Source organism: Rattus rattus, chromosome 7 (genome assembly GCF_011064425.1).
Source record: "Rattus rattus isolate New Zealand chromosome 7, Rrattus_CSIRO_v1, whole genome shotgun sequence".
NCBI classification, from domain to species: Eukaryota; Metazoa; Chordata; class Mammalia; order Rodentia; family Muridae; genus Rattus; species Rattus rattus.
Genome location: NC_046160.1, coordinates 115,131,943 through 115,143,846, shown reverse-complemented (window position 1 = coordinate 115,143,846; position 11,904 = coordinate 115,131,943). Strand labels below are relative to the sequence as shown.

General features: G+C 47.8%; 1 protein-coding gene across 1 annotated transcript; it reads right to left on the bottom strand.

Moving 5' to 3' along the window:
* Nucleotides 1–294: 294 nt before the first annotated feature.
* Nucleotides 295–9,504, bottom strand: Serpina4 (serpin family A member 4). Its single transcript, XM_032908863.1, has 5 exons — nucleotides 9,405–9,504; nucleotides 6,294–6,949; nucleotides 3,600–3,873; nucleotides 1,248–1,407; nucleotides 295–698 (listed from the first exon to the last, which is right to left on the bottom strand). Exons 2-5 carry the CDS (start codon nucleotides 6,931–6,933, stop codon nucleotides 501–503), a joined length of 1,272 nt encoding a protein of 423 aa, XP_032764754.1. The 5' UTR covers nucleotides 6,934–6,949; nucleotides 9,405–9,504; the 3' UTR covers nucleotides 295–500.
* Nucleotides 9,505–11,904: the final 2,400 nt, after the last annotated feature.

The following is an 11,904-nucleotide window of genomic DNA, read 5'->3' as shown; positions in this document are numbered from 1 at the left end:
ACTTCTGGTAGGCACTGTCACAATGAGGCAAATGTAAGAAAACCACCAGGCCAGTGTCCAGATAGCTTAGGCTATTTCCGTCGGGAATCTCCCTATCAAAGCTTTCTCAGCTTCTCTTCCAGAAAGAAATGCTAATTCTTCCAAGCCAGCTTCCCCTCTCCTCATACTGGGCAGCCATGTGAGACTCGAGCACCTCACAGCATGTCTGGGACCAGGTTTCCTAACCGGGTAAGGCCTGGAGGTAATGGACATGTCTGTGTCTGCTGCATGTGAGGCACCACACACATACCAGAGTCTCAGAGATGTCATTTGGTTTAATCAGCGTGGTCCCCAGGAAGGTATCTCCCACTTTCCAGTCCATCTAGCCCCACGCCTCCCTGTACCACTCTTGGGAGTCAGGAGCCCTTTCCCACCCCAAGCCATGGGTGCAGAGTTATTCATATCCAGGCCTACCCAGTCACGTTCTCCTGCTGGTAACAGACCACCTAATCCTAGGTCTGCTATGCTGTGGGGTTGACCACCTTCCCCATGAAGAGGATTTCCTGGGAGCTGGTGGAATACAATACCACCAAGAAGGGCCGGTTGAATATAAGGTAACGTTTCTTGGGCTGGGCAGAGAAGAAGGTGGCAAAGGAGCCGGTGGCTGCTGCTGCCTTTGTGCCAACTTCATTCACATCCAGGACGGTCTTATGGAAAACCTGAGGGAGAAATTGTAGGCTTCACAGTCTCTCCAAATGTACAGTGATGAGAGTTGCCCTTCCTGAGCCCCACAGTGTGTCTATGATTAGTGTCACCTCCTACGACATCAGTTGCACTATGACCATCTTAGGGATAAGGACAATTAAATCAAAGACCAGGCTATATTCCAAGACAGATTTTCATATTCCTCTCTTGGGGTATATATACCCATTGGTACGTCTACTCCCCAAAATTAAAGTCATGGGTCTTTGGCTGTCTCATAAAAACATACCCATACAGCTTTCTGCTGCTCCTATAATGTATTCTTCACTCTCCATGACTCTACCAGACCCTTTGCTCAATACTGAGGCATCTGAGGGCATGGGCTGGTCATGGCTACATCATCTCAACACTGAGACTGTTCCCAGTGTGGCTGCTGACACTGTGCACGACTGAGTATATCCTCCCAGAGACCTTGCTAGCTGGGAGCACATCTACTGCCCATCTCCTTCCCTGGGCCAGAAGTCTCCCACAGAGGTCTGTATGGTCAATGATCTTTTGTTACTTACTTTGGATAAGTACAATTTCTCCTTTTTGCTGATATTTGAGAAGTTGGCATTTGCGGTGAACAGATCCTGGAAGCCCAAGTCAGGCAAAATCTCATCCAGTTCATAGGAATTTGAAATGGAGAATTTGGGGAGCTGCAATATGAGCTTTCTGTAAAAGAACCTGAAGGGGAACAGGGGGGAGGCGTGTTAGATTCTGTGCGCTTGTGTGTGTGTGAGTGCATGGGTGCGTGGGTGTGTGGGTGCATGCCTGCGTGTAGGATGTCACACAAGTGAAGGCAGGTACAAGATAGAAGAAGACCTGTCATTGGACAAGAAGGAAGGATGGGCAGGAGAAAAGTTTGAGGGAAGAGGAGACTGGAACAGAAGAAGCCTGAAGAGAGGAAGTCGCGGAGAGAACACGGAGGCTGATATTAAGATTCCACTCTGTACCTTTACAAGTTGTTATGAATATTCTTAAGGGATGGATGTGTACAGGGCTTTGTATGTTTAGGTGAGCAATTATATATTATCAATTGGATCAGAGGTTATTGTTTTGTGTGTTCTTTCTTATGACGATTTGAGTTTAAGAGAGTGTGTGGCAGCAGAGACACTGGGCCGCCACAGAGTTGGGATGTATATTTCTGGCATGGTGAAGCCTGCCTTGGGAACTAGATGGGTAGAGAGGTTGTTGCCAGGCTCAGAGAGAAGCCTTCAGCAGTGTGATATGGGATGGAGCAAAGTGAGTGAGAGGCTTTGCTGACTGAGATGAAGACATCTATCAGATATCTTGGGGCACTGTGGTGCCAGACATAGTAAGGGTAAAAGGGACAAGGTCTCTGGTTGCCATGGAACTTGCCCAGTGAGTTAGGCTGGCTGGCCTGCAAACCCCGGGGATACTGCTGTCTCCTGGGATCACAGACACCTACCTCCACACTGGCTCTTTACAAATGTGAGCTCTGACATTCAAACGTGGGTCCTTGTGCTTACAAAGCAAGTGCTCTATTGTCTGAGCCATACCCCAAGCTTAAGACATCAGATTCTCAAAGCAACTGCACCCTGGTTGGTTAGAGCCTTCCTGAGACAGGAGTGACTTCCTCTACTTCACTTCAGCTTAGCTTCCAGAAGCACATGCGGGTCAGGCAACACCTCAGCTAGGTGTCACTAGTGGATACAGGCCCCAGATGTCTGCTTAGCTATTTGGGGGAATTATTTTCTATTGAAATATAATTATTCCATATTCCATTTCACCCCATTCTTTTTCCTTTCTCCAGTTTCTATACTCAGTATCTCTTGTACATATATGATTTTAGGGCTGACCACTTGGTATTGTACAACCAGTTAAGGGGCTCCTCCTCAGGGGAGGACTGCCTCTCTGAGCATCCCTTAGCTGCCCATAGTCTACCTGGGGCAATTGCTGCCCTTGGATGCTCTTTTCCTGCAGAGGTTGGGGAGGTGAGCAGATATCCTGGAGACAGGTGCCAGCCCCTTCACGTGACAGGCTGCCGTTGCCTCCTCTGAGGCCCTATGGATCACAGCTGCTCCAGACTGGCCAAGGTTTATGAGTTGATCCCCTAACTCAGCTCATGTGACCTCCTGCTGAATGAGGTTCCCAGCTGGTCTTTTCTTCTTTACGATTGCAAACATTTCCGTTCAGAGCTTGAGGCAGCTGGGGCCCCAGCTGATTTGAGTTTTCCTCAGAAAGATGTAATTATCTTTATTTCACCTGAGCTTGGCTACCAGCAGCAGCTCTGCCAGCATGTCAGGTGAACATGTTCTGGAAGCCTGAAGCTGGCAAAATTATGTGCAATACACAGGAATTTGAAACTGAGAATTTGGAGAACCACAACAAAACATTTCTGTAAAAGTACGTGAAGGGACACAGGAGTGTGGGGGGCACATTATATTTTCTCTGTCTGTCTGTCTCTGCTTCTCTCTGTCTCTCTCTCCATCTCACCCCCCCATGTGGGGTGTGTGTGTGTGTGTGTGTGTGTGTGTGTGTGTGTGTGTAATTGAATAGGTGAATAGAATTTTCTTAACCCTTTTACATCAGCTCAATCATCTGGCTGGCTGGGGGAGGGGTTCTCCATATTTTCTGTACAAAAATTGAACCTCAAAGGCAAAGCCTCTCTAAGACCCATGCAACAAGGGAACCTAAGACTCCTAACTCTGTAGTGGTTCTCTCTGATGAGAGTAGGGCCTTGTACTAACCACCATGGGAGAGTTCGCTGTCCAAGAAGACCCATGGACTTCTCAGCACCATGGCTGGCACCTTCACAGAGTAGTGGTCACCCCAATTTCTGTCCATTGGATTTCATGGAAAGGGTCCACTTGCAAGTGGCACTGAGATTGAACACCACAAGACATCCTGATTACCTATTCTGCAGCAATCGTTTCCACCTTAGTAGCATGCCTGGGGACAGCACCTGCTCCACCTCATTCATCTTGCCCTGGTCAGGAAGGATGAAGAACGCCACTGCATCACCCCTGTAATCCATCCGCAGTACTGTGCAGGGTACACGTCTGTCCTCCAGATACCAGTGATCCTCCTTATCTTGCAGCATCATGGGTACCTTCACAACCGTGTTCTCATCTACATAGAAGTCACGGGTAGAGACTCTGGAAGAAGGAAAGGGTTTCTCCCAAAGACCTGAGGGAACAAGGAAAAGAGAAGCCAAATCTTCCTGCATGAAATGTCAACCACAGCCCAGAACCATAGTATACCCTCTAAAGACCCTCACTGTCACTGGGCCCCACTCAAGTCCTCTAGGAGGAATGGTTGGTCTCCTTTGGCAGCTTGATTCAGTTGAGAAGCATCTAGGACAACGCTTCTCAACCTGTGGGTCCTGATTCCTTTGGCAAACCTCTATCGCCAAAAACATTCACGTTGTGATTCATAACAGTAGTAAAATTACAGTTATGAAATAACAACAAAAATAATTTTATGACTGGGGTTCACCACAGGAGGAACTGCCTTAAGGGGTCATAGCATTAAAAAGGCTGAGAACCACTGCTCTAGGATATTAAAATACCACTGGGCATGTCTGTTAGGACCTTTCTAAAACAATTGCATCCTGAGAGCTCTTACCTAATGAATGGTTTCATCATTGATGGGTTCAAAACCTATTAGACTACAGGTCCTGCTGTGGAGAGGCAGAGAGGAAGGACGCTGGGGACATATCCTCAGGGGCTATGTCTTGCTCCAGACCCCTTTTGTTGCTATTCTGCTCTGATCTCTGCCTGCTATGATGTGCCTGCTCTGTCATGCCCTCTCTGCTGCAATACTATGAAACCATGATCAAAAAAGTTCTCCCTCCACTGAAGCTGTTTATTACGAGCATTCAGTTCCAGCAACAAGAAGTTGAGAGGCAGACAGGAACAAGCTGCGACCCTCAGAAATCTCCCATCTGTCCATCAACACATGTGCTTGTGAAGACCTGCAGGGCACCATGGGACTTGGCTCATGTTCAAATCTCAGTGTATGATCAGCAACCATGACCAGGACAGAGAGGAGGGCAGAGTGGATGTCCCTCTTGCCCTCCAAAGAGAAGGAGTTTTGGTTCATGCTCCAAACTCAGGGACAGGAAGAAATAGAGAGATGATACAGGAAGAAAGTTTTGTAATAACAGACTCAGCTTTCTCAGGGACTGAGAGGCATGCTTACTAAGCAGAACTGGAGAAGGGGAGGGGAGCTGAGGGGGAAGTTGCTAGCCCTTGCTCTGGAGTGTGAAGACCTATGTGAGGGAATGTGGACTTGGGCAGTGATCATGGATGTTCACGTGCACGAACATCAGGAGAGACCATGTCCACTTGGGTCATTTCTTCCAGCCACACCTAGCTGCAAGAACAGAGGTGAATTAACTGGGCCACTGGGTTTACGTAGGCATACAGCTCTGCCAGGTCGCTTCTCTGAGAAGAGCAAAGAGCTAGGTTATAGGCGTTTGCGAATAGTTGTTGCAAGTGCCACCAAAATCTAAACCATGGGAGGAGGGAAATGAGAGCACAGGGAGACGGTGAAGAAGTGGTAGGTGGGAAGGATGGTTTGAGATCTCCATGGCAGTGCTAGAGCAGGGGTTCTCAACCTGTGTGGTGCGACCCCCATGGGTTGCATCTATCCTGCCTACCAGATATTTACATCCCAATCCATAACGGTAGCAAAATTACAGTTACGAAGCAGCAACAAAATAATTTTATGATGGGGGGTCGCCACAACACGAAGAACTGTATTAAAGGGTTGGAGCTTTAGGAAGGTTGCGAACCACTTGGCTAGAGAGATGACTCAGCCATTAAGAGTGCCTGTTGCTTTCCCAGAGGACTGGCAGCTGATTTTCAACACCTAGTTGGTGGCTTGCAACCAGATATAATTCCAGCTCCAGGTGATCTGATGCCTCTGGCTGTAGCCAGCACCTGTACTTACACATATGCCCACGAAGTCCATACTCACACGAACCACTAAACAACATACAAAAAGTGAATTTTTAAAGGAGTTGGTTTTGAGTACATGTCATATGTGATGTGTAGGTATGTTGACTAGTTTTCCTGGATTATTTATTGTCTGGGGATGTTTTCATTTTGCTCTCTGTAGATCCTGTGTCAGAGCCAGTTACAGGCTGAGATTTGGAGCTGGAGAGACGACTTATGGGGCAAAAACACTGCCGCCACCAAGTTTCATGACTTGAGTTTGATCTTCAGGACACATAGGATGAAGGGACAGCCAACTTTTTTTTTTTTTTTTTTTTTTTTTTTTTTTTTTTTTTCGAGCTGGGGACCAACCCAGGGCCTTGTGCTTCCCTAGGCAAGCGCCTACCACTGAGCTAAATCCCAACCCCACAGCCAACTTTCATAAGCCGCCCTCCGACCTCCCCCATGTGTGCCATAGCATACGCCCATTCCTCCACAATAAACATGAAAAAGCTGAGTTTGAAAAGCGGACCGAGCTTCATTGAGCTCTGGAACTCTTCATAAGGGGCCATAGAAAGAGCTAGAGGTACCGGGGTGCTCCTCATGTAGCCTACCTCCCATCAGGAGTGTATGCTCAGCAGTGGGTGGGCTGGCACCTTGTCGGCTCACCTTGGAAGAAGATGTAATTCACCAGCACCATCTTTACATCCGGGCTCAGGTCACTGACCAAATTTTTGATCTTCCCCTGCGTATTCTGCTTGACATAGTTGTTGATTAGCTGGACCGCAGCCTCCTTATCTCTGAAGTTAGCCTGTAAGACTTTGCTGCTATAGGAGGTTTCGATGGCACTGACAAACTCAGAGAGGATCTGCAGGTTCTGGCTCAGGATCAACGCATTGCCTACAGAGATCTGTGGCTCAGTGAATGGGCGAGCTATTGTGTGCTGCAAGGACCTGAAGCCCTCATGAATTTCAGGCAGTGACAGCTCTGTGAGGTTGAAGCCCAGACCTTCAAGGATCTGAGCCTGGGTGTCCCCACCAGCTCCTGTGGACAGTATGGCCAAAGAGACAGAGATGCTGAGTGGGGAGAAGAAAATGTTCTTCTCAGAGTTTTGGGATGCTATCAGGTGGTAGAGGCGGAAGGCAAAGTTGGCATTGCCGGAGGCAATCTGGTAGCTGGAGATGTTCTGCTGTGAGAATTGGCTGTAGGTTTGGCTGGTTGTATTGTCAGGCTCTTCTTGGTCTGGCTGACTGTGAGAGAGTTCCAAGAGTCCAGCCAGGAGAAGCAGCAGACAGCGAGTATGATGCATGCTGGGTCTCTCAGATCTGCAGAGAAAAGGACACCCCCACAACCCTAAGACATTTGAGCAGTAGACAGGAGCTCTGTTGAGCTGGCCATGCCAGAGCCACAGACATGGCCCCAGGGAAGATCCAATTGCTAGATAGGGAGTTTTAGGGGCTAACACCTATGTCTGTGGGAATGGCTCTTCAAATACCCACTCAAATTGCTGTGTTTGTTTGCTTATTTCAAATTAGGGTCTCCTAAGAAATCTATCAAGGGACCAGTTTAAGCCAATTAGAGCTGCCCATTCAGTCTTCTACGGATCCAGGATAAACCACACTGAGTTCTGTACTCAAATATTTTTTGGTGAGGCATCTTTGAACTCAAAACATATGATCCCTTCTACCCTGCTACAGAATGAACTTGAGAGCCTGCTCAGGACCTCTAGGTTCCAGCCCTAAATTCTGTGATTTCTACATGTCATACTAAGTCTTTCCAATAATGAGATGCCTAGATGTCTCCAGTGTGTTTGGGAATTATACCACCACCCTTGTTATTTCCTAATAAAGACCTTCTGCTCTCCTTGTTCTCCGGGACATGTTTATTGGCTTTCCACACAGTCAGGATAGAGGCATGGTGTCAATTCTGTCAGTTGGAGACAAGTGAATGCCAGTACCCTCCATGCGTGTGGTGACAGTGTTACCACATGGTGACATAGCTGTAGATTCATGAAGCACACCTGTACATGCCTGTATTTCATGGTTATTTGAGAGAGAAGGAACCGGGGGGGTCCAAACCTGACTTGTAAAAGTCACTAACTAGTAAAAGTCCAGGGAGAGCCAAGGCCCCTTCCTCTTATGCACTGTTTTTTCCATGGTACCTTTCCTTGTGCCTTTATCTCAGCCATCCAGGGGCAGAACAAGGAAGGTATGAGCACCACCTTTGCTGCTCTCCCTGGCTATCCAGTCTGCACTCCACCCTCCTTCGCTTTCCTGGGCTTCTCTCCCAGGTGGTGGAAGAAAGAGCTAGACTTTCTATCATTGCCGCAACCAGAAGAAAGCATTGCCAATGAATGGCTTTGCCTACAGTGCCACCAATTCCCTTCTCACAATGGATTTGACCTGCCCAAGAAAGGCTGTTCACTTTTCTAAAGAGTCCAATCCAATGATCCTACCACTGTTAGGTTCACCCTGTGACCATCTCTCTGGCCTTCTATGCCCGCCTCCCATGTCATATCCTGAGTTTCTCTGCCAGGACTCACTCTGCCCTAGGCATTGGAAAGCAACTGTGGACAATGCAAGCATTTTTAACAAAACTCTAGGCATGGGTCCTGCAGTCAAAAATTCAAATAACCTTAGAGTGTCACAAAACCCTGTCTGTTTTTCTCTTCTCTTCTACTAGGAAATGAACGCTGAGCCTCATGTATCTTATGAAAATGCTGCCGAGTTCTACCTCTAACATCGTCAGCCATTTCTCCACTTAAAAATTTTTACTTATTTTTAGATGTGTGTGTCTATGTGCATGCATGTGCACCCACATTTACGTGCACGTAAAAGGCAAAAGGGTGTTGTATCACCTAGAACTAGAGTTACAGGTGGGATACCTAGTGTGGGTGTTAGGAACAGAACCCAGTTCCTCTATACGAACAGTTAGTGCTCTTGGCTACTGAGCCATCTCTCCACCCCTTGTACCCTTGACTTTAATGGTACGTTTGTTAGCACAGTTTGAGAACACAGGGTGGTAGGTCAATTGTCTGGGGAACTAACTCTTTAGCACCAGGAGGCACTGAAGATGGCTTTCTGTTCATAGCAGGGATGACAGTCTTGGGTCACCACTTTCATCAACATGGTTCAATGATTTATAATTCATACACGTATATTTAACTTCTATTTTCAAACGATAACCTCTGTGCTGGTATTCTACATCTTGTACCCCTCACTTGGAGCGTGGGTCACATTTGACACTTGAACTGTCCTTTGCTGACTTTGGACACAATCACAACAGTAGCTCTGCCCAGTTTTACTTCATGGGAAAGAGAATTTGATAACATACCTGGCTTCCCAGACTCTCCTGTCCCTAAATATCTTCTGAAATTCAGCCCCCAATACACACTCCTTTCTGTGGCTTCAAGTGAATTACTCAGACTGGCCCTCCTCCCAGCCTCCAACTTCCACTGTATCAATAGCCCCTGCCTGGAGCATTGGAATATCTGGATTCAGCAGACGCTGCCCAGAGCTAGCTGTGTCGAAGTGTGAGGGGCTTGAGTGCAGTGGCCTAGCAAGGGAGCAAGGGCATTGAGCACAGGTACATCACAGTTTCAATCCAGTCTCAGCATTTCTAACATGTAGGGAAGGTGACCAGATGTCCAGTTGACCCCAGACTCCCCTCCGGGTTTAGCTCTAAAATCCAGTGACTCAGGAGGAGCTTTTGGTCTTGGGCTAATCAGAATTGCAAGTCACCCTCTTTTGACATTGTTCTCCCTTCCCCTGGGTTACTCACGGAACAATTCCTCCTGTAGTGACCCTGGTGACTATCTGGGCTGCAGAGTGGCTTGTGGAGCTCAGAAAATTGGATTCCTCTGATGCCCCACTCCAGATCAACTAATGATTAACAAACAGAACCATGGGACTAGCACAGATTCCTCACCGGAAGTGAGCCTGCCTCCCCAGGACAACACTCTTCTATCCTCCCAGGGGAATCTGGGATGGTTTGTTTGCTTGTGCTTGCATAATGTGTGGAGGTTTTCCTGGGAAAGACCTTTAGAGGATCTGGTCTTCACCTGGCCTCCCATGTGCTTTGCGAACATAAACCTTTTCTGGGCTCCAGATCTGACTCCCACCTCAAAGGATCACAGTAGATCAAAGGCATTGCTGCCTTTGTGCGTCAAGTGAGAACATTTTCAGATTGTCACTGCAAGGGGCTGAGGGTATATGCAACTGGAGAGAGCTAGTTCTCACAGTCCAGATGCTACCGAGTGAACTTGAGAGCCTGCTCAGGACCTCTAGGTTCCAGCCCTAAACTCTGTGATTTCTGAAGCTAGACCTCCCAAGATGTGACCTATGGGTCCCTAAAGTCAGTACATCAAGCACAAGGGGGGAGTGGGGTAGAACTAGCCTGCTGGTCCAGGAACTCAAATCTTTAACTGTGGAATTAGACTACTTCTCTTCAGGAGTTGGCAAGCATCTGCATGAAGCAGACCTTCTGGGGCCACTGTTACTCAGGCTTTTTGGGGGAAGAGCCATGAAGAAAGACCTTGGTGTTTCAGGATGACTGGCTACCCTTTGGTTCTTGGCATCTGCCTCTGTGTGCTAAGACAGAGGTCGGGGTTTGAATTCAGACAGTCTCTGCCATCTTTGAGATACAGGACTTCATTTAAGCTTTACCGCACCCCACTCTTTCTGTCTTGGTCCTCAGTTGTCATGTAGGCACATTTAGCTCATTGATAGATTGTCATGAGAACATGGGGTGTCCTCACATTGCTGGCTCCTGGGGTGTCTTTCCCCCTTGGTCTTAGCAGCGAGGAAGAGCCAGGGTAGAATCCTGGGCTCCCTGCTGGTTAAGATATTACTGCACTTTGGTTTCCTCCTACCTAAACCATGAATAATAATTCCCCCATCTCACAGGGGGAATTGCCATGAGAGCTCGAGAAACCCACATTCTTCAAGTGTTTCAAATAGAGGCTAGTACAACACCATTAAGTGCCCAGTGAGTATGAGTCACGTGGTCATTGGTTTACTCAAGGCAGGTCACACATATTTTTACCCCCAAATGTGCAAAGGTCGAACTATTTGGGGTGTGATCCTTTTAAACAATTTCAAGAGACCTCTGGGCATTTCTGAGGCATGTATTGGGTCTGACTGTTTGATGACATTTTACCCCTACTACTACCCTTTAGCCTTTTGAGACAGGGTCTTGCTATGTATATAGTCCTTTCTGGCATAATATGATGTAGTCCAGGCTAACCTAGTACTCTTGAAAGTTCTCCTGCTTCAGCCTCCTGAGTATTGGTATCATAGTCATGTTCCACAATGCCTACCGGGGGAAGGTTTTTTGAGCCCCCAAACTATTCCCTTTGTGCTGCAGCCAGGTGATTCCTCCCGGAGAATGGGAAGAGGAAATGACCTTTATATTTCTTCAAAGTGCTATGGACCAGAGAGTGAAGGAGGGCTGCTGGTCACGGGGTGAGTAGTCTAGGCTCAGCTACCAGCCCTACTGAACAGCCTGGCTGCTCTGTTCCTAAGGCCTTTGTGAGGAAACAGGATAAACTTTTATGTCACCTCTACAATACCAAGGGTTTGGGTTTCTCATTTGTCACCAACATGTGCCAACATGTGGAGACCAGTGTCATTTTAGCTCACAGTGTGTCAGGATGGGTCTGGTAGAAAGAAGACATCCGGCAGAGGCAGCAAAGTATAAAGAGACCAGTGGTACTACTCCATAGTACAGTGAGTGGTCAGGAGGATGGGGTCAAGCACAAGGAATAGCAAGCCATCTGCCCAGGAGCCCAGGCTAGCCCTGGTCTGTAAGGGCCCCACAGCCATTGGAGGTCACTGTGCCAGGATGAATTGCGGAGTGGCAGGATGAGGTCCCAGCATCCAATCAGATGCTTAGATTTTGCTGTATCCATGGCCATTGATGCATCAGTGGCAGCAGGGATCCTGAAGCATCCAGTAGATTCTTACCTCATAACAGCTTTCTCCACTGTGTGACCCTGGAGTCCTTCAAAAGATGGTCCCTGTGCAAAGGAAGGAACCATAAGCTTCCTCCAAGTCCCTTAACTCAGGATGATCAAATCAGGAGAGACAAGGAGCTGTAGAGGAGCTCCCAATTCAAGAGAACTGTCTAGTCAGCTCAGGATAAGCACTTGAGGGTCAGTCTAATAACTCAGCCTCAGGGTGGGGTGGCTCCTGCACCCTCAGACGATCTTAGACCTTATCCTGGGGCTTTGAGTTGAAAAGGGATATTTGAGGTTTGGGAAGTTAACCGTGGCCCTCTGCAC